Here is a 23449-nt window from a genome sequence, read left to right as displayed (position 1 = left end):
TTGGGGTCTTGGAGAGAAGTGAGGGGGGAGGTGTGGGCGCAAGTGTTGCACCTCCTGCGGTTGCACGGGAAGGTGCCGGGAGTGGTGGTTGGGTCGGTGGGGGGTGTGGATCTGACAAGGGAGTCGCGGAGGGAGTGGTCTCTACGGAAAGCTGATAGGGGAGGGGAGGGAAATATATCCCTGGTGGTGGGGTCCGTTTGGAAGTGGCGGAAATGACTGAGGATGATACGATGTATATGGAGGTTGGTGGGTGGTAGGTGAGGACCAGTGGGGTTCTGTCCTGGTGGCGATTGGAGGGGCAGGGCTCAAGGGCGGAGGAGCGGGAAGTGGAGGAGATGTGGTGGAGAGCATCGTCGCCCAGTCTGGAGGGAAATTGCGGTCTTTGAAGAAGGAGGCCATCTGGGTTGTTTGGTATTGGAACTGGTCCTCCTGGGAGCAAATGCGGCGGAGACGAAGGAATTGGGAACATGGGATGGCGTTTTTACAGAGGGCAGGGTGGGAGGAGGTGTATTCCAGGTAGCTGTGGGAGTCGGTCAGTTTATAGTAAATGTCCGTGTTGACTCGGTCACCCGAGATAGAAATGGAGGGGTCTAGGAAGGGGAGGGAGGAGTCTGAGACGGTCCAGGTGAATTTGAGGTTGGGGTGGAAGGTGTTAGTAAGGTGGATGAACAGTTCAACCTCCTCGTGGGAGCACGAGGCAGCGCCGAAACAGTCATCAACGTAGCGGAGGAAAAGGTGGGGTTTGGTGTCAGTGTAGCTGCGGAAGATGGAACAGTCCATCATATGCCCGAAACGTCGATTCTCCTGCTCCGCTTTTCCAGCAACACATTTTCAGCTCTGATCTCCAGCATCTGCTCACTTTCTCCTAATAACTGGGAAGACCAATAAAGTGCATTTAGAGAACTTGGACAGAATGCTTCAACATTTCCCCAAAACTGGCGTGTGCCTTGGGAGGGAAAAATGTATTCCAGGCACCCTAAGTGGGCTACAGAGTCGGCAAGAGCAGGTTACACCTATTGCAAGATAAAGTGAGGGTGATCAAAGGTGCCGTGGCTCCCACATTTGTGCGAAGCTTAGGTCTTTCCTTGGGTTGGTGAATTATTACAGAAAAATCAGACATAATCTGCCCTCCCTCCTGACACCCTTTCATTTGATATTGAAAATGGGTCAGCCTTGGAAATGGTCTCATAGCCAAGATGTAACCTTTAGGGAAGTGAAGAAGCAGCTATTGTTGTCCAAGGTGTTGGCACACAGTGATCCATGCTGACATTCAATACCTCCCCGTATGGTATAGGAGAAGTGTTGGCTCATGGCAGCCCAGTGGAGAGGAACAACCGATACCATATGCTTCCTGGACTTTGGCTGACGCTGAACAAATTTACGACCAGATCAAGAAGCAAAGTCTGGCGGTCATCTTTGGTGTGAGAAAGTTCCACCAACACCTTTATGGATGTTCATTTGTAATAGTAACGACCACAATCCCTTGCTAGGGCTACTGAAAGAGGACAGGGCAGTGCCGCCCATGGCTTCAAGTCAAATTCAGCAGTGGGCTCTTATTCAGAGCGTGTACAATTACACATTGGAACACCATCCAGGAGGTCAAGTGGCAAATGCAGATGCCTTGAGCCATTGGTGGATACCGCCACTGGAAGAGTCCATTCTGGTTTTAAACTTTCTGGACACTCTTCCGGTCACCACTGACAATATCAGAGCGTGGACACACAAAGATCCCATTCTGGGGAAACAAAAGAGCCATCACAACCAGAATTGAACCTTTCTGGACCACAATAGAGGATGGCATATTATTATGGGGAGCAAGAGTGATTGTCCTGAGCAAAGATTGCCGCTTGATATCAGCTGAACTTCACCAGGTCATCCGGGCGTTTCCAAAAATGAAGATGTTGGTGAGAAGTTATATCTGGTGGCCAGAATTGGATGCAGACATGGTGGAGCAGTGCCCAGAGTACGAACAAGGACAAAAGATTACAGCCAGCAGTTCCTCCACATTCGTGGGAATGACTGGATAAACCCTGGATGCCATTATACATCAACTATGCCAGTCCTTTCACGCACTCTATGTATTGTCATTGTGGATGCCCAGAGTGGTTGGATGGACGTGCATAGAGGTCATTCATCGAAGACAGGTACGACGATTGGAAAGTTCTGAGCATCTTTTGCAATACACAGCCTCCCAGAGGTGTTGGTCATAGACAACAAGCCATAATTTATCAGCAAGGGGTTTGAGTATTTTATAAAGTCAAATGGCATTTGACATACAAGGACAAATCCATACCATCTAATGGTTCGGTGGAAAGAGCAGTCCAAACTTTGAAGTCAGCCTTAAAGAAACAGCCTACCACTTTTCTCGATACCAAACTGTCCCAGTTCCTGTTTGATGATAGGACAACTCCTCACATAATTGGGGGGGGGGGAAAAGTCAGCTCCAGCAGAGTTTCTATTGGCTGAGGAGGCGGGCATCAGGAATGCCAATGCCAGACACAAGACTCCCCTAACCGAGAGGTCATTTAATTCAGGGGATGAAGTTTGGTGTCAAAACCACAGAATGGCCCTGCATTGGTATGAAGCATGGTCGACACGAGGTGACCTCCCATATGATGTACAAAGTTCAGGTAGGAGAGGCGATCCTGAACAAGCATGGACCATATGAAAGATGCAACCTCACAAATTAAGCAGGAGCAAAACAGCCATCAGATCATCTGGTATGACTGTCAGAACCTGTTGGTTCACCCCCCATGCCTAGCATTCAAGAAACCTCAGAGGACAAGATGAACATGGCAGATGTCACAGCCTCAACATTGTTACTACCTGGAGAAGAGGTGCAAGAGGTGGATTATGGGCTGGTGTGTGCCACAAGTATCCAAGACGTGGAGGTGCCGGTGTTGGACTGGGGTGGACAAAGTTTTTTTTAAAAAAATCACACGACACCAGGTTATAGTCCAACAGTTTTATTTGGAAATATAGGCTTTCAGAGGTCTGAAATGTTGCACTTCCAAATAAACCTGTTGGACTATAGCCAGTATCCATGGCAGAGTCAGAGGAACCAGATCTGGTGTGAAAACGCCCTAGGACAAGCCATACGATAAACAACAGGCCTATATTCCCAGACTTAGAGTGGGAAGGATGTCATGATTTGGAACAAGGCCAGCCTGGTGGACCTCAACATCTGGAGTTCCCCGATTGGGATGGTTAACCTGGTCCAAATAAGGGAGGCCTGACTGACAGATATAAACAAGAGTGTCCGCCGCAGGGAGTGGAGTGCATTATTTCCCCCTCCAACTCTATTTTGATTTAATCCCTGCCCTCCCATTCACTGTTTGATCACACAGCATTGTACTTTGATGTGAAGGGCACAGTTTGTCACTGGTCACTTGGGTGTTTTCTTTCTTCCTGGTGGTGGAAACTGAATAAAGATTTGTACACCTTGTGTCTCTCACTGTCTCTCACACCCGCACACACAACATGGGTGCCGAGGAAAAATAAGCATTACCGCAGTTAAGCAGTAGTGTGGGGGGTAAAAAGAGAAAAAAAAGAACAGGCATCTTATTTAAAAAAAATAAACAGGAGCGTCTGAAGTTCTGTCCACTCAGAGCTGGCTGGGTCAGTATTACATACTGTGCACGTGTAAATAAAGGGTGACTTGGTGACGGGATACTGACCTCTGTGGAGTTATTTCAAAGACTATGGCAACAGTGTGCCCAACTGAACTCCCCCCCTCCCCGCGACCTCTGAACTTGACAGTTGTTTTTATAAATGCCTCAAAAGTATAAGAAAGAAAATTAATTAGCCCATTTAAGCAAATGGATGAGTGCGCAACACACAGTGAACTACAATCACCTTACCCATCATTCCAGATATCCTCCAGGTATTTCTTAATGAGCTCTAGGACACCTTGCAACCACAGCCAAAAGGAAAAGTTCTGATTTGGTAAATTCTCCTTGGAAAACCTGGCCCATGTAATGGAACATTCTGCATAGTTCGGTTGAAACCCTAAACACAAGGAGAAGAACACAGACACAGAATTGATAACCTGCTAAATCAGAACAATATTTTGTACTTTTAACTTAAGTGTCATCAATTTTTTTTTAAAAAGTTCTACAGCATCAAAGGCAACACAGCTCATTGTGGCTGTCAGCTCTATCAAAGAGCTATTCAATTAGTCCCATGACTCTTCCTCATAGTCCCGCAATTCTTTTTTCTTTCAAAAAGTTCTCCTTTTGAAGTTTACTATTGAAATCTTCTTCCACCGCCCTTTCAGGCATTCTATTCCAGATCCTTATAACTTACTGCTCAAAAAACATCACATCGTCTCTCCCTCTGGTTCTTTGGGATCTTGAAAAGTCAACCCACTCTCACGTGGTCAGACTCTCCAGCTGTACCAGCAATCACGTTTAAATTTAAAATCAAAGCCTTAAAAATAAAATTGTAAAAAACGCAGGAAGACATTAACAGGGAAGTACTTTATATTTGATTTTATACATGACATGCTACAGGGCAGTATACCTGGTAAAAAGATATTTGTACACTAATGTCTGGACCAATCTTGGATGCTGATCAGTGAATAGCTCACATCAGGAGATAGCCATTATTTCCTTGTTGTATTAGTGCTCTTGTCAGGACGTCACCAGTGATGATCTTTACCCACAGTCCATTAGAATAGGCTTATTTGAGCAGAAATCAATTCTCCCCCACATCAAATGCTTTTCGATCAGGGATAGACTGGATATGGACATTAAGGTGTTCCCAATAAAACTACTTCCTGAAATTCCCATGACAAATATTCTGCCCCACGACCTACTCAAATCATCCTGGTCTTAACAGTTGATATGAAGTCATTGGTCTAACATTTTTAAAAGTTCTTGTGTGGGATATTAAGGGGTGTCGCTGGCAACAGCTACATTTTTTGCCCATCCCTAAATAGCTCTTAAACTAAATAGCTTGCTACTGCCATTTTAGAGGACAGATAAGAGTAAGCCACATTACTGTGGATCTGTAGTCACACATAGGCTAAATGAAGTAAAAGTGACCGATACCCTTCCCTAAAGCACATTAGCGAATCAGGCTTTTTTCCCCCCTCTGGTTGTCATCAGACTAACTTTTAATCCCAGATTTAAAAAAATACATTGAATTCAAACTTCACCAGCTGCCATAGTGGGATTTAAACTCACACGCCCAGAACATTGGTCTAGGCCCTGGATAACTCATCCAGTCACATTACACTATGCCACTGCCACCACAGAAGATATAAAATCCTCAAATCTAGCATTTAAAATTGCTTCATAGCCCTTTCCATCTCATTGACTTATTTCCACAACATTATAACTCTTTCCCTCTACTTCAAAGCTTTGTGCCTCAACTCTGGCCTCTTGTTCATTTCCTTCCCTTCACCCCACCATCTCCTTTGACCAAGCCACTGGTCACCCACCTCAATATTTTCTTTTCTTCGTCTTGGTAATTCAAAAAACAAAGTGGATGTACCTCAAAAGCACAGTGGGACATTTAAACCAGTTGAAAAAAAAAAGCACAACCAGCACTTTAAAAATGCTAATAGGAAGATTGGTTAATAAACTGAAGTGAAACAAGGTTACTGAGGTGGGCGGAGGTGGCATCAAAAAGAGGAACCGACATTTTAAAAATTATTTCTCAGGATGTGAAGATTGCAAGTGAAGTCTGACACAGTTAGCATTCTTTTTGAAAGCTGCTCAATACACTTTACACTTTATTATCCCCAGGAAAACGGGGAAAGAAGGGGTGGTGTGGCACTGAGAGTTAAGGACAGTATTACGGTTGCAGAAAGGCCGTTTGAGGACTCCTTGACTGCGGTAGTATGGGCTGAGATGAGAAACAGGAAAGGAGAGGTTACCCTGTTGGGAGTTTTCTATAGGCCTCCGAATAGTTCCAGCGATGTAGAGGATCGGATAGCAAAGATGATCCTTGATAGGAGCGTGACTGACAGGGTAGTTGTTATGGGGGACTTTAACTTTCCAAATATTGACTGGGAGTACTATAGTTCAAGTACTTTAGATGGGTCAGTTTTTGTCCAATATGTGCAGGAGGGTTTCCTGATACAGTATGTAGACAAGTCAACAAAGGGGCGAGGCCACATTAGATTTGGTACTGGGTAATGAACCTAGTGAGGTGTTAGATTTGGAGGTAGGTGTGCACTTTGGTGATAGTGACCACATTTTAGTTTTGTTTACTTTAGCAATGGAAAGGGATGGGTACATAACACAGGGCAAGAGTTATAGCTGGTGGAAAGGCAATTACAATGAGATTAAGCAAGATTTAGGATGCATAGGATGGAGAAGGAAACTGCAAGGGATGGGCACAATAGAAATGTGGAGCTTATTCAAGGAACATCTACTGTGGACCCTTGATAAGTATGTACTGGTCAGGCAGGGAGGAAGTTGTTGAGCAAGGGAGCCATGGTTAACGAAAGAAGTTGAATCTCTTTTCAAGAGGAAGGAGGCAGCTTATGTTACAATGAGATGTGAAGGCTCAGTTAGGGCACTGGAGAGTTACAAGTTAGCCAGGAAAGACCTAAGAGAGAGCTGAGAAGAGCCAGGAGGGGATATGAGAAATCATTGGCAGATAGAATCAAGGAAAACCCGAAGGCTTTCTATAGTTATATCAGGAATAAAAGAATGACTAGAGTAAGATTAAGGCCAATCAAGGATAGTACTGGGAAGTTGTCCATGGAGTCAGAGGGGATAGGGGAAGTGCTAAATGCATACCCTTAGTCAGTATTCACACTAGAAAAAGACAATGTGGTCGAGGAGAATACTGAGATATTGGCTACTAGACTAGATGGATTCAGGTTCACAAGGAGGTGGTGTCAGCAATTATGGAAAGTGTGAAAGTAGATAAGTCCCTTGGGCCAGATGGGATTTATTCTAGGATTCTCTGGGATGTCAGGGAGGAGATTGCAGAGTCTTTAGCTTTGTTCTTTATGTCATCATTGTCTACATGAATAGTGCAGAGACTGGAGGATAGCAAATGTTGTCCCTTTGTTGAAGAAGGGGAGTAGAGACAACCCTGGAAATTACAGACCTGTGAGCCTTACTTCAGTTGTGGGTAAAGTGTTGGAAAGGATTATAAGAGATAGGATTTATCATCATCTAGAGTGGAATAAGTTGATTAGGGATAGTCAACACAGTTTTGCGAAGGGTAGATCGTGTCTCACAAACCTTATTGAGTTCTTTGAGATGGTGACCAAACAGGTGGATGAGGGTAAAGCGGTTGATGTGGCGTATATGGATTTCAGTAAGGCATATGATAAGGTTCCCACGGTAGGCTATTGAACAAAATACAGAGGCATGGGATTGAGGGTGATTTAGTGATTTGGATCAGAAATTGGCTAGCTGAAAGATGACAGAGGGTGGTGGTTGATGGGAAACGTTCATCCTGGAGTGCAGTTACTAGTGTGGTACTGCAAGGATCTGTTTTGGGTCCACTATTGTTTGGCATTTATATAAATGAGCTAGACGAGGGCACAGAAGGACAGGTTAGTAAATTTGCAAACTCTACAACTCTCTCAGGTTGGTAGAGTTGTGGATAGCGACGAAGGATGTTGTAGGATACAGAGAGACATAGATAGGTTGCAGATATGGGCTGAGAGGTAGCAAATGGAGTTTAATGCAGAAAAGAGAGAGGTGATTCACTTTGGAAGGAGTAACAGGAATTCAGAGTACTGAGCTAATGGTAAGGTTCTTGGTAGTGTAGATGAGCAGAGATCTCGGTGTCCAGGTGCATAGATCCTTGAAAGTTGCCACCCAGGTTGATAAGGTTGTTAAGAAAGCATACAGTGTGTTAGCCTTTATCGATAGAGGGATTGAGTTCCGCAACCATGAGATCATACTGCAGCTGTACAAAACTCTGCTGCAGCCGCGCTTGGAGTACTGCGTACAGTTCTGGTCACTGTATTGTAGGAAGGATGTGGAAGCTTTGGAAAGGGTTCAGAGGAGATTGACCAGGATGTTGCCTGGTATGGAGGGAAGGTCTTATGAGGAAAGGCTGAGGGACTTGAAGCTGTTTTCATTAGAGAGAAGAAGGTTGAGCAGCAACTTAATTGAGACATATCAGAGGGTTAGATAGGTTGGACAGTGAGAGCCTTTTTCCTCGGATGGTGATGGCTAACACGAGGGGACGCAGCTTTAAATTGAGGGATGATAGATATAGGACAGATATCGGAGGTAGTTTCTTTACTCAGAAAGTAGTAGGGGCTTGGAACGCAGTGCCTGCAACAGTAGTAGACTTGCCAACGTTAAGGGCATTTAAATTGTAATTGGATAGACATATGGACAAGAATGGAATGGTGTAGGATAGATAGGCTTCAGATTGGTTCCACAGGTCGGTGCAACATCGAGGGCCCAAGGGCCTGTACTGCACTGTGATGTTCTATGTTTTACATTTTTTTTTAAAAAAGCAACTCAAGTAGCCATGGTTGGAACTGACTTTTCCTTTGCTGGATTACTGGAGAAGGTCAAAAATCACATGACACCAGGTCATAGTCCAAAGGATTTATTTGAAAACAAACAAACCCATTGGACTATAACCTGGCGTCGTATGAATTTTGACCTTGTCCAACCCAGTCCAGCACCAGCACCTCCACATCAGCATTACTGGATAGCTTTTAGATCTTTAGTTTGAAAACGTACATATCCAATATAGCCCTTGCTCTAAGAAAGGCAGCAGGCCCTAGCAGCTGAAGATTCTTACCAAATAACTTTTCTGCCAGCATGTTGAGCTGCTCAGCATTCAGATGCCTTTTGGTGTTTGAAGAAAACTGCCAGCTTAGTACCTCGGATAGCTGGCTCCACGGTGCCATGGGAGGACTGGAAAAGAACGTTAAATTCTGGAAGACAGAGGGAAGAAAAATTTACTCCCCAAATTACTCGTACAGCAGAGGTTTAGATTGTTTTCTGAAACATGATATTAGTAGTTTACACACACACCCCCACACACTATTTTACATTTGTTTCACAGCACCTACTGACCTCAATAAAGAGCACGACTCGCAATATCCCTATAAGTGAGCTCTCGGCTTCATTTTCTCATTACTATCATCACCAAAGAGAGAGTGATTTGCTGCTCAGTTAGCAATACTTATTGCTAACAATATCAAAGATTGCTCAAAAAAGTCTGCAAGTCTGTCAGCATCTGTGAAGAGAAAGCAGAGTTAACGCTTTGGATCCATTGAACCTCCTTCAGGAATGATGTAGCTAGGAGAAGGTTGGTATATGCGCTGAAGATGGGGTGAAAGGAGGAAGGAAGGAATAATCGATAGATGGAGATGGAGTCCAGGAAAAGAGAATAGTTGAGCAGACAAAGGAGGGGGTAAAGGTCAGCCCGGGGGAAACAATAGTTGTTAATGGGGACTGTTAGGGCTGACAATGGCTGTTTGTGGTAACAAACCATGTGATGATAGGGCCAGGTGTGTGGGGGCTGGGGTAAGGAGATGGGAGGAGGTGCTCAGGCCCTAAAGTTATTGAACTTGATATGGAGTCCAGAAGGCTGTAGAATTCCCTAGCGGAAAATGGGGTGCTACTCGAGAACTGCAGCAAGCCTGAGACAAAGATGTTGGCCAGGAAACATGGTGTTGTGTTGAAATAGCAGGCAACTGGAAGCTCACAATCATTTTTGCAGACAGAATTTAGGTATTCTGTAACGTGGTTGTCCAGTCTGTGCTTCATCTCCCCAATATAGAGGAGACCATGTTGTGAGCTTGAATACAGTAAACTAGATTGCCTGAAGTGCAGGCAAATCACTGCTTCACCTGGAAGGGGTGTTTGGGGCCTTGGAAAGTGAGGAGGGAGGAAGTAAATGGACATGAGTTACACCTTCTGCAATGGCATGGGAAGACATCATGGTGATGTGGGGAGGTGTTGGGAGTGGAGGAGTGCACCAAGGTGTTCCAAGGGGATGGTCCCTGCAGTAGGCTGAGAGGAGAGGAGAGGAGAGGAGAGGGGAGGGGAGGGGAAGAGAACAGGTTTCTGGTGGTGGTGGAAATGGCAGCTAAATGATCCTTTGGTTGTGGATGCTGGTGGGACAGTTGGTGAGGGCTAAGGGGACCCAATGCTGTTAGAGGAAGGAAGAGAGGGAATGAGGGCCGAAGCACGGCAGATGGGTCAGACATGGCTGAGGTCCTTGTCAAATACCGTGGTGGGAGTCCTCAGTTGAAGAAGGAGGCAGAAATTTTGAAGGCCTCTTCGTCAAAAATGGTATCAGTGGAATAGATGTGACAGAGACAGAGGAACTCAAGAGAATGAAATCAGTTCTGAAGAAGTGTCACCAATTCAGAAATGTTAACTCGACAGATACGGCCAGACCTGCTAAGTTTTTCCAGCATTTGACTGTATGATTTGACGTCAAACATACAGTTAAGTGTGTCCAAAATTATTCAATTACAAATCTTTTGCATAGTCAATGTACAGCCAGAAAGGAAACTTTCCACTTGCTGTTAAGTCATACGGTCAAGTACAGGATGCTGCAGACTTCAACATTCTTTACTGTTGCTGGGCAGGTGATGATTAAGAACAAATTTACTAATTCCTCCTCCTCCTTCTGCCTCATTTGAGGAAGTTCCCACAGACTTTTACCTTTGGATCATTGGAGAGCATGTTGTACCAAACCACTGAGGCCCAGCCACTAAGGAGCTGACTGACATTTGAGATGATAACAACAGGTAAAGTGCAAGTCTGTTAAAAACATAAAAAGGGTGAGACTTTAGTGATGATCCAACAAGAGAATAAAATTAAAGATTACTGAACCAATACTGCAATATCATGAAATAAAGGCTTGAATTTAAGTAGAAAGTTTCAACATCTCAGATGAACCCAAAGCAATGAAGCACTTTGTTTGAGGTCTGGTTACGGTTGTAATTTACTTCAAGATGGTGCTGGAGCATGGTGACATTGTGCAAGCTGTCCACAACAGACCTTATTCTTACATATCTTATAATTGTTCTGTTCCTCTAATCCTCAAGTCTAAGTCTAAAGTCTATCAGAATTACTAACAATGCTCTCTTAAATCCACTTTCAGGTTTAAAGATTCTGTGGCTCAACTACCGGTGATGCTGGAATTGCAAACCCAGGGGAATTAAGTGCCTACTGGCTTCCCGTGGGTCTGACCACCTCATGGAAACCTGGAACTGAGGCCCAACCAGCACAAGAACAAAGATTTGACCCCTCAGTGACCCAAAGTCAAGGCAGCCTGACCAGACCAGCTGCAAGACCTCCCCAGAACGCTTGTGAACGAGACTAGTGCCCAGGACCCCATCAGACGCACCCACTTACCTTGCCAATGCTAGAACTGCAAGCCCAGAGGGATCACAGGCCTCTGATCTCTCAGGCCCAACCTCCCTGACCTTGTAGAAACCCAGATCTGAGGCATGGGAACCAGACCTGACCCCACATGACCCGATAGAGGATGCCCAACTGAAATGAGCACGAGAGCCCCCCGAATGCTCAAGGCCGGGGTCCCCATCAGAAGCATACATCCACCTCTTGGAGCAGCCCTCACCAACACTTGGGACTGACGAGGAGCAGCCACCTACCCGGGGGAAAAGTGGGAGACTGAAACTATAGGGTTTCAAGCCCCCCGCCTCCAGTACACCCCTGACAAACGCCCAAGCCACTGAGAACAAGATGGATGAATTTAAAGCTTGATTCTCTTTCTAAAAAGGTAATTAAGAGACTGCTGTGCACTCTGTTTTACAGAAACATGCTCAGTCCTGTGCCTTACACCCTGGGGGTTTCTCAGTTCACCAAAACGGACCACTTGGCTTCCTCAGGCAAGGCAAGGGGAGAAGGAAATGGGAGGTGGGATCTGCTTCTTAAATCAACACCTCTTTGTGCTCAGACATGGTGACTCTGGTGAGTTACTGCTCCCCTGACCTAGAATATCTAACAGTGAAGTGCTGTCCCTACTATTTGCCTCCACAGTTCATGCTGACATGCTGCTATGCTGACATCGGTCTACATCCCACCCCATGTGGAAGTGAAGAGTGCACTTGAAGAACACAGCGCTGCAAACAGTCTTGAGACAAAATACCCCATCGCCTTGTTTATCAGAACCAGTGACGTCAACCAGGCCAACCTCAAGAACGTGCTACCAAAATACCATCAACATGTCTCCTGTCTCACCAGAGGGCTGAATATCTTTGACCATTGCTATACACAAAGATGCCTACCATTCCATCAACCATCTGCACATTGAAAAATCAGATCACAATGCTGTGCTCCTCCTCCTGGTTTACATCAACTCCAGTCTCCCAGCCTGCCTTGATCCTTTGCAATTTGCCTATTGCTGCAACAGGTCGAAGGCAGACACCATCTCTCTGGCCCTACACTCATCCCTGGAACATCTGGATAACAAGGATACCTATGTCAGGAGCCAATCTATTGACTACAGCTCTGCCTAGAACACCATAATTCCAAACAAACTCCCTCTGTAACCAGATACTCAATTTCCTGACCAATAGACCACAAATCAGTAAGAATAGGTGACAAAACCTCTTCCACCATTATCCTCAACACCGGTGCCTCATACGGCTGCATACTTATACACTCAGACTGGTCAAATTCCACCCCAACTCCATTTACAAGTTTGCTGACACCACTGTTGTAGGTCGGATCTCAAACAACAAGACAGAATACAGGAAAGAGATTGAGTGCTTAGCAGCATGGTGTAAAGATAACAATCTCTCCATCAACATCAGGAAAATAAAGGAGCTGGTCATTGATTTCAGGAAGTGGAGTGGAGGGCACACTCCTGTCTGCGTTAATGGTACTGAGGTGCAGATGGTTCACAGCGTCAAGATCCTGGGAGTGACTATCACCAACAAGCTGCTCTGGTCCACCCACGTTAACAAACGGTCAAGAAAGCACACCAACACCTCCACTTCCTCAAGAGGTTAAGGAAATTCAGCCTGTCCACAAAGACTCTTACCAATGTTTATAGATGCACCATTGAAAGCATCCTAACTAGATGCATCACAGCTTGGAATGCTCTTCCCAAGAGTTTTGAACACAGTCCAGTCCATCATGCAAACCATCCTGCCATCCATTCACTCCCTCTACACTTCCCGCTGCCTTGAGAAAGAAACCAATAGAATCAAAGAGCCCTCCCACCCCGGTTATACTCTCCTCCACTCTCTCCCATCAGGCAGAAGGTATAAAAGCTTGAATACACATACAAACAGATTCAAGAACAGCTTCTTCCCTGCTGTTATCAGACTTTTGAATGGATCTCTCAAATGATAATTCTAATTTCTCTCTTTGCACCTTCTCTGTGCCTGTAATACTGTATTCTGTTCTGCTATCCTGATGCACTTTGGATGGTACAATCTGCCTGTATAACAATCAAAACAACAGTGTCCACGTATCTCGGTACATCGGACAACAATAAATCAAACTAATGTAGGAACTTGGAGGTCGATGCCACAGGCACATGATTAATGTATCTTTGCTGACAGATTAAAATGATCAAACTAACAGGAGGTTAAATAGATGCTGAACTATTCCTGACAGCAAAAGTCTTTGTTATGATAACCTTGAATAAATTGTGCTAAGATCTTATCCACGCCATTTTTGATAATTAAGTGAGATGTCCAATTTCAGGAGGCAAGATCAGATTGCAATGTCAGTTCTGAACACATTCTCTCTGTACACACAGCCACAATATCAGTAAGCTTCCACTAAAAACAATGAAACCACGTGGATCTCTCAGGATCTCTCTTCTCTGGGGGGAGCGGCTACCTAGATCCACTGATGGATCAGCCGTTGTTATACAATCTTGGATAAGAGAAACCCGAACTGCTGCTTGTAAAACGTGTGATAATGTTTCACACATTTAGTTCAGTCACCTAAAAATTGAAAGGCACATTATCAACAGTAAACAACTTAGACATTGCTCATTATGTGAAGAATGAGTGCAACTTCGATGACATTTATGTATCTAATTGCCTGCTTACCCTACTCTGTGACCCTCTCTCCTTGCACCCTATCCCACTCCCACCAAAAACAAGGTTTTGGGTTTCACAGAACTGGACCCATGGCAATGTCCCAACAATGATAGTTAAGTGGTAAACCTACCTCAAGAACGAGGTTGAGCTCTTGGTAAACCAGCTCAGTCTCAAAACTAATAAGATGGAGCTCCTCAGTCACAATGAGAGAAACCTGGGAGGATGACAAATGAAGAGGAAAAGATTGAAGAATGAATAATGCAGACACAGACCTTGCATGGTGAGCACCATTCAGTATAAAATCAAATCATGACAATTGCACAAAGTGTTTCTGTAGATATATAAAATAGGTTTCAAATCTTTACTGACATGAAGCAAAACATTAATTCAGTTGAACTTCCAGAAAACTAATTCTCAAAGCTACTTGCCAGTTTATAAAATAACTCCATGCTGCCTGCCTCCAAACAGAAACTCCAGGTGTGACCCCTGATCTTGACTCCTCGGTCAAAGAACATCCTTCCAGTGTTTACCCTGTCTAGTCATGTTTGAATTTGATAGGTTTCTGAAATTTCCCCCTCATTCCTCTAAACTCCAGTGAATATAATCCTAACCGATCCAGTCTCTCTTCACATCAGTCCCACCATCCCAGGAGTCAGTTTTTGTCAACCCTCCATCGCTAGATCATCCTTCCTCAGGTAAGGAGACCCAAACTGGACAGACAATACTCCAGGTATGGACTCACCAAGGCCGCTGTACAATTGTAGTAAAGGTATCCCTGCTCCTGTACTCAAATCCTCTCGCTACGAAGGCCAAGGTATCATTTACCTTCTTCACTGCCTGCTGCATGTGCAATGTTTACTTTCAGCAACTAGTGTATAAGGATGCCATGTCTCACTGCACCTCCCCCCTTTCACAATCTTTTGCCATTCAGATAATGATCTACCTTCCTGCTCTGCTCCCAAAGTGGATAATCTCACATTTACCCACATTATACTTCATCTGTTATGCAATTCCCCACTTACTCAACTTGTCCAAGTCACACTGAAGCATCTCTGCACCCTCCTCATAGCTCACCCTGCCACTCAGCTTTGTATTATTCTATCAGCCACTTCAATGATCTCTTTATTCCTGCCTGCCAACCAGTTCCCGATCCATGTCCGTTTACTACCCCCACTCACATCCACTTTCATTGTACATGCTAATCTCTTACATGGGACCTTATTGAATGCCTTCTAAAAGTCCAAGTAAACCACATTCATTGAGCCCCTTTTGGTAACATCCTCAAAACATTTCAGTAGATTGGTCAAGCATGATTTCCCTTTCATAAATCCGTGCTGACTCTATCCACTCTTGTCACTGTTTTCCCAAGTCATTCACCATCTAGTCTATCAGTTAAGATTCGTTACAATGATACTATGACAAGATACCATTGCCCCTCTGCCAAACACACTGGAATCTTGGGATGTCATTAATTTTGACTTGAATTATGGGGGCTGACTTCAGGCTCTAACTCATTGGCAAGGGTACAAATCATTTTCAACTCCCTCATCTGAAATGTATTACCTCATTACTTCCTTTTCCTCCAATTCCAGGCTTCTGCTCCTTTAGTTGCTGCAATCAGAAAAGTAGAATTGTTATGTAGAAATGGTTTGTTTAGTACAGAGTCAACAGTAAATCAAAAACTCATCATACAAATTATATAATATAACAAGTGCAATGAAATGAAGAACAGAATGTAGCCATTTTCTTACCAAATGCCTGAAGTCAGCACACAAGCCCCCGAATTTGGAATCCACCATGTTCATCGCCTTTGTGGTTGTGCCAAGTACATTGAATTTACGATACCTAGTCATAAGCAAAAAGTTACATTAACAATGCAAAACTGTTCTCCCAAGGCAACAACCTGTTAAATCACAATCTTTTACAGGTTACTATTGTTTGTCAGTTTACTTCAGTCACATTTTGCCATTTTGCAGATACTAAGAATGGTAAAACATCAAATTGTTTTCTTTACTACCCACATTTCTAAACAACTTGCACTTATGTAACTATTTTAATCTCATTCAAATCAACACAAGAACAGACAGAGCAGGAGTTGAAGAGATGACTGAAAGCTTGGTTAACAACATAGGCTCTGGGGAAGATTTGCAAGAGAGGTAACAGGATTACAAACAGGGTTACAAAGGTGTAGAGCTGAGATTGTCATGCTGACATGACTGATGGGGAAATGTGAGATAAATGGGAAAGATCTAGTGAGGCAAGGCGTATAAAAAAGGCAGAATTAATTAAGTAGTCAAAGGTTAAGTCAATACATTGGAGAAGCCGACTTAATAAAAGCGGGTTAGCACATGAGCGATGGGGAGGGCTTCATGCAGAATACGATACAACTAAAGAATTTTTGAATGAGTCAGAAATCTACTTAAGGTACAGCTGGGAGGTTGGTGAGCTGAGGACTAAAAAAAAAACCTAGTGGTGACTGAGTTTCTCCATTAATGTCTGCTTTTGTCTGGCAGTGACTTCAGTTGAGAATGAGGGTTTCAGCAATATATTTGGGGGTGGCGGGGAGAATAAAGAGAGAGAAACAGTAGAGGTGAGCAATGTTGTGGCCATGGATACCTAATATGTAAGTAGTATGATTTGATCATGCGTTGGATATAGGCTTTGAAAAATCAGTTCAGGGTTTTCATGTCCTGGATAACTTGACTTGAAATCTCCTTACTTATTAAGCAGTGCTCCACTTTGGTTCTGGGAAAAAAAAAATTACTCGACATCTAACATTTCAATTGACGTTTGGATCATGTCCCTGATGATTTTTTCATCAGGACATAGCTGATGAAAATTCTTTTAAAGTAGATTGGTTAAAAAAAAAGTTGATATTTTCCCTGAAGAGAGAAAAATGTTCTTACCCTTTCCCATTTGGTGAATTCCTGCAAGTTTAAAAAATAAAACAGGATTGGTTGACAAATACTTTATGGTTATATTTGTTGAGTTTATCAAGACAAGAACATAAAATTGTTGCTGAAGACAAGGTTAAGATATTATACAGTCATATTCAATCAACATAGTCCCTTAAAAGGAGCACATTTCAACATATATACTGCCTTTTTTAGAAGGAGTTTTCTTTCTCCTTAACAAGTCTGTTAAAATCTTAGAGACAGAGTGCTGACAATGTTGGAAACATTCACCAGGAACAGTTACTCCCAATGTTAGACACTTATTAGAAGTGATTACCTGAGGCAAGATATTCAATCTACCTAAAGTCTTACTGCTTTTAAACAACTGACAACTGGGTGATGTGCAGTTTGTTCACTATTTAGGATCGGTGATGACGAAACTTCATTTACTTATTCTCCACTTGTCCTTTCATCTTTTCCCTCCTCCCCTGGTAGGTACTGACTCATGGAGTACAATTCTGCAGATGCCAGGTGACTTTCAGTATCTTGGCTAAAGTGGGTCTTTGCCTAAGATACCAGCAGGCTATTTAAGCAAAGGGGAGAAAATCACAGCCAAGTCCATTGTGTTCTTGCCCAGTATATTATACAAGCACATTTCTGAGCAGGAGTTAACAATCAGTTACAGGAACCAGGGCTTTCCTTCCTCCACTATCCAAGATCAAACTGTATTACCCAGATTTCTGTTCTAGCTGAAATCAGTTGACTCACAGATTGAGATCATCCTGGCAGCATGACTAGTGAACCATTACAAGAACTGAACAGACAACAAAACACCGATTACATTGAAGTGGACAAGGGAAGTGCACTTTACTGATCAGTTATGTTTGTTGACGAGGTCACTAATCTAGTGTAAGCAAGGTCAATGCGGGGAGTTGCATGAGCAGAGTTGGAAAAGGCATCACTGAGGTCTCATAATTAACAATATAGAGTTGCTCCCACTGTTAGGCATCGCCCTTTGCTGCACAGCAGCAGCTGAATAGAGAAACGTGTACTCTGATCTGCTCTTTCTTTTTTGGTTGTGTACATTTAAGCATGTGTTTAGGACATTGCAACACAAGCATTAACAATACTGATTTTTCAGCACTTTCATCTAGTAATGCTGAACTCGAAACAAAGAGAAAAAAATGGCAAGGCAAAGAGTGGTAAAGTTTGTGCGAAGATTTGTAGCTCGGGTGCTCGTTGTTGTGGTTCTGTTCGCCGAGCTGGAAGTTTTTGTTGCAAACGTTTCGTCCCCTGGCTAGGCGACATCATCAGTGCTTGGGAGCCTCCTACGAAGCGCTTCTTTGATGTTTCCTCCGGTGTTTATAGTGGTCTGTCCCTGCCGTTTCCAGTTGTCAGTTTCAGCTGTCCGCTGTAGTGGTTGGTATATTGGGTCCAGGTCGATGTGTTTGTTGATGGAGTTTGTGGATGTATGCCATGCCTCTAGGAATTCCCTGGCTGTTCTCTGTCTGGCTTGCCCTATGATAGTAGTGTTGTCCCAGTCGAATTCATGTTGCTTGTTGTCTGCGTGTGTGGCTACTAAGGATAGCTGGTCGTGTCGTTTCGTGGCTATCGAAACGACACGACCAGCTATCCTTAGTAGCCACATACGCAGACAACAAGCAACATGAATTCGACTGGGGCAACACTACTATCATAGGGCAAGCCAGACAGAGAACAGCCAGGGAATTCCTAGAGGCATGGCATTCATCCACAAACTCCATCAACAAACACATCGACCTGGACCCAATATACCAACCACTACAGCGGACAGCTGAAACTGACAACCGGAAGCGGCAGGGACAGACCACTATAAACACCGGAGGAAACATTAAAGAAGCGCTTCGCAGGAGGCTCCCAAGCACTGATGATGTCGCCTAGCCAGGGGACGAAACGTTTGCAACAAAAACTTCCAGCTCGGCGAACAGAACCACAACAAAGAAGTGGTAGCCTGGTCTTGTGGTTTTTCTCCCAACAGTAAGGGACTCCCACTTCCAGAGAGATACAAACCCAAATTAATTACACCCAAACATTACAGCAAAGTGCTGCCAGCCCTTTTGATTGTTTTATGTCAGCTCAATGCTTCACCATCAAGATACAAGAGAAGAAGCAACTGATGGGATTGCTTTTTCCTTGTAAAAGCATTGTACTGGTGAGTCATACCAACTGTCTGGACATTTCAGATCTCTTAATCCAAAGAGAATCAGACAAAAGTTATTCAATAGAAGATTAGGATACACATTTACATTACAAAAGTATTATTGTTGATCACTTACTTATCAATATAAACCTTCACTTTCATAATATGATTTGCTAAATCTGGCAGTTTCACTAAAAGTCTGCAAGAGAACAGAATTACAAAAAACAGGATATCCATTAGATCATGTATTTCAAGAACTATAATTTTAAACTCTTTAGCTCTGCCCACTACATTATATAATTTCCGTGAGAGTGAGAGTTATAGATACACTGGGGATTAGAGTGGGGGGACATTTGGTGACTCTTCCCCCTCCCCCATTTGCACTCCTCAAACCATGATACAAGATATAAGAGGGAAGAGGACTTGTATGAACCATCATAAAATGGAATCATTTCTGGCCATCAACAGAATGCAAATGTGCAAGCCCACTGCACTAATCAAACACCCGCATAAGCCAAGGGATCATCTCAACATCCAGACTCTGGTCTGTCCTGTAAAGCATTTCTAGACAACTTATTCTTCAAATGAGTACGGGCATAGTCTTCAAAATAAATATTAGTGAAAAGAACAGTGAAGTTATTTATGAAAAATTGTTCGCTTTAATTAAATTGTTTGATAACCCAGCCAAACAGTAGTCACATAACCGCTTTCTTCTGAGAATACATTTTGTAACTTAATATGCCAGCAACAATCAGAAATACCTAAGATTTTCCTACTTGAGAAAATATACTCACTAAGAGCATATTTTTGAAACAATTATTATTTCTACTTTCCCTCATTATAATGCATCACTGACCCCAAAATGGAATGCTGCCCAGAAGTTATTGCTTTTAAGCAGCAGCATAGACTGAATGGTGCACAAACTGGCAACATCCTTTCTAACTTTAAAGGTCAGCAATTCATCTCATGCTGTAGATTTTATGAAAAGAGCAGTCAGCAGTAATAGTCGCTCTTCAGTAAATCTCAGACTGTGCATTTACAATTTGTCAAATCAACCTATAAATTTCCATTATAACAAAAACGTAGGAGGAAATAACAAGGCACATAACCCACCCTGCAGCTCTGGTGCTTTACACAGACTGTGTGCAGTAGAAGCCAGCTAAATTAAAGATCGACATTGCATTTATACACTGTCTTTCATGAACCCCTAATGCTCCCAAACACTTTAGCTAATAAAGTGGTTTTGAAGTGTAGTCACTGTCATAAAGTAGGGAACTCCACCAGCTAGTTTCACAAAGAAAGCTCCCACAAAAAGTAACATGATAAACGACTAACGATTTTTTGAGACATTGAGAGATAAATATTGCTCAGGACACCAGGAAAACTCCCCTGCTCCTCTTCAAAATAGCTGCCACTGGACTTTTTTTTTAAAAAATCTACCTGAATGGGAAGACGGGGCCTCAATTTAGTGTTTCGACCAAAGAATGGCTCCTCAAAGTTTGCAATACTCAGTCAGTACTACACTGGGCTGTGCCAGCCTCGATTAGGATCTGAACTTGAAAAGACAATTTTCTGACTTACTGCTACTATTGAAGCACCCCACTTGATCCCTGCCTCTTCATTTTCCCCCTATGTATTTCTTGTTTCACATACAAAACAGTCAGGTATTTTAAACATTATTGTACGACTTCACTGAAAGCAACACCTGTACTCACCGTGGCTTAACAGAGAACTGGGAGCTAGTTCTCAACACCAGAGGCATCTTACTCTGAACAGGCATACAAGGTTGATTCTCCACAACAAATGCACTATATTTATATGAAAAAAAATTATTTCAATTAAAAGTAAATAATATTGTAAAAACTCTTGCCATTAAACAGCATTTTAAAAGATTATTTTGGCTTTGGGTCTCCTGAATTTAAAGATTTTCTGTTTCCACCAACTTAGATACTTGATATTTATACATTTGAATCTCCAACCCCAGCCCCTTCCCCCAGAATTTTACCTGCAAATTTAGTAATGAAAATCTCATTCCCAATTGATCCAATTCCTGACTTGTATATGGCACGGGAAACAACAAAATGGTGATAATGCACTGAGTACACAGCACAGAAACAGGCCATTTGGCCCATCTAGTTCGTGCTGGTATTTATGCTCCTCTTATGCTTCATTATTGTCATTCTTACATGGGATGTAGGCAAGGCTGACATTTTTAGCCCATCCCTAATTTCCCTTGATTGACTCGAGAGCGGATAGTACTTCTATGGGTTGGAGTCACATATAGAGAGAAAGTGAGGACTGCAGGTGCTGGAGATCAGAGTCAAAAAATGTGGCGCTGGAAAAGCACAGGTCAGTCAGCATCCGAGGAGCAGGAGAATCGACATTTCGGGCAGAAGTCCTTCATCGGGAATGTCACATACAGGCCAAACCAGCTAAGGGTAAATTTCCTTTCCTGAAGAACATTAAGATTCTTCATTCCAGATTGTGTTGAATACAAATTTCACCATCTACCATAGTGGGATTCAAATCCCTGTCTTCAGAGCATTACTAGTTCAGTAACATTGCCATTATGCCACCACCTCTACAGATTTATTTGCTGACTTTGTATATATAATGTCAGGTAAAGACACTTTGCTGCTCTGGGAAAATATATATAAGTAATTTAATTAGACTTTAATTAAAAGCTTCAATAATTCATGTAGTGATTGTGGAATATAATCAATCCCATCTTTAGCTAAAACTGTTAATACAGAATTAAAAATTCACAAACAATAACTTTTGTGCAACAATTTCTGTTATAACAGCTGCTACAGTAAGAGCTTTCAGGCAAAGTATGCAGGTACTGAAGAAACAGTCTAATGTAAAAGAAATCTCCCAAGCACCTTTTGATGAGGCAAGTTAATAGAGTCACAGCTTGTTTCTCTAAAGCAGGTCTTTGCGTTATAAAAGGATCCTTATCATAGGTCAGTTTAATTCCCAGCTCCTCGAGTTTCTTTAGCAATCTTTTCACTTGGAACAAACACAGTGCACTTGCAGTAAACCTGTAAGTTATAATATAACAAAGGTTATGAGGTAGTAGAGATAGAGATAATCAGTGGCAGAGTTTAGTTCAGGAAGATTCTAAATTTTACCTTCATATGAAAATTCTCCCCTGGACAGCTGGCCACATGAAACAAACACTGTCCTTTTTATACATTCACAACTGTTACCAAAACTAATAACTATAAAGGATGGGAAATCACAAGAAAACTGAAAATTAAATCAGCAAATCAGACAGGGTTTTATTCCTTTTTGACTGCTTTCCAGCAGCGCATGCAGGCAATTTTGCATGTATTGGATAAGGTTTGAATCAGAGACCACGAGGGCTCTCTCAAATCAGGATAATCTAACATTTTGCATACCAGTTCTCCAGTTGATCCAAACAAACGTCCATAGGAGCACCAATGCAGGCTTTCTGTTGGCACCTCTTCCAGTCTGCCAATTGTTCTTTCACCAGTGTGTCCAGTAGCTTCTCAGCTTCCACTAAAAGCTCTTGGAATTTATGAATAACATTCTGCCAAAGTCACAATAAAAGTCTCATAACATATTGGACAGGGTAGATTACATACAGGTCTTTCAACGGTTTTCAAACAAGTGTTCACATTCATACCACTAAGATAAACATCTTCTCTCATTGGTGGCTATATGGGTCCTATTTTAAATTATCTTGGGAAATCTCAATCTAGCCCTCAAATAGGTACAGGACCACAGCACAAACCTGACCACAAATTATTCTGGCAAATCAATGGCTGGTTTAGGAAATGGACAAATATCAACACTGGCACATTGTTAGGAGATGTTCTTCTCATGAGGGGAGCCTTAACATTGTAATAGGCAGTCAATTTCCAAGGGAAAGAGGAGAGGAAATGAAAACAATGGAGATATCATACATCTCTGAACAGTGTCTCAGAAAGCAATTTGTAAAAACATGAAAGTTTATGCACCTGCCCATTCAGACAATACCTGGCCAAAGAGGGAGAAAAATGAAATACGAGTCAATTAATTGGCATTAGTCATCATTTTGATAGAATTGAAATGAGTGACTTGTTAAAAACAAAACTAAAATAAATTAATAAATCCAATTGTGCATACAAGTAGCTATACAGAGCCTGACTCTGAGGATTGAGCGATCAGCAAAAGTGATAACTGATACAAGGATTTAAATAGGAAAAGGAAAAATTCCATAGTTGGAATTTCAGGTTAAAGTGATTGGGGGACAAAAAGGTATGGTACATTTATAAACTTCATATCACAACAATATCTAGCCATTTGTATTTCCTCAGTATAAAGATTTCAATATTACAATTTTACTTCGAAACCAAAAAAACACAATTAAGTTTTAGACCCCAAGGAAAC

General features: G+C 42.7%; 1 protein-coding gene across 3 annotated transcripts in view; it reads right to left on the bottom strand.

The window, feature by feature from the left end:
• The window catches only part of LOC122543210 (signal transducer and activator of transcription 1-like), a 79066-nt gene that overhangs the window by 17718 nt on the left and 37899 nt on the right, over positions 1 to 23449 (bottom strand). For all 3 annotated transcript variants that reach the window (XM_043681683.1, XM_043681681.1, XM_043681682.1), the window contains 11 exons: positions 22456 to 22607; positions 21937 to 22095; positions 20770 to 20862; positions 19191 to 19253; positions 16888 to 16908; positions 15733 to 15826; positions 15545 to 15592; positions 14112 to 14195; positions 10617 to 10715; positions 8737 to 8872; positions 3861 to 4008 (listed from right to left, as the gene is read on the bottom strand). In XM_043681683.1, the coding sequence (XP_043537618.1) occupies positions 3861 to 4008; positions 8737 to 8872; positions 10617 to 10715; positions 14112 to 14195; positions 15545 to 15592; positions 15733 to 15826; positions 16888 to 16908; positions 19191 to 19253; positions 20770 to 20862; positions 21937 to 22095; positions 22456 to 22607 (1097 nt within the window). The remainder of the gene's footprint in view (positions 1 to 3860; positions 4009 to 8736; positions 8873 to 10616; positions 10716 to 14111; positions 14196 to 15544; positions 15593 to 15732; positions 15827 to 16887; positions 16909 to 19190; positions 19254 to 20769; positions 20863 to 21936; positions 22096 to 22455; positions 22608 to 23449) is intronic.

The sequence above is a fragment of the Chiloscyllium plagiosum genome, chromosome 42, assembly GCF_004010195.1.
Source record: "Chiloscyllium plagiosum isolate BGI_BamShark_2017 chromosome 42, ASM401019v2, whole genome shotgun sequence".
NCBI lineage: Eukaryota > Metazoa > Chordata > Chondrichthyes > Orectolobiformes > Hemiscylliidae > Chiloscyllium > Chiloscyllium plagiosum.
This window is presented reverse-complemented; position numbering and strand designations above follow the sequence as displayed.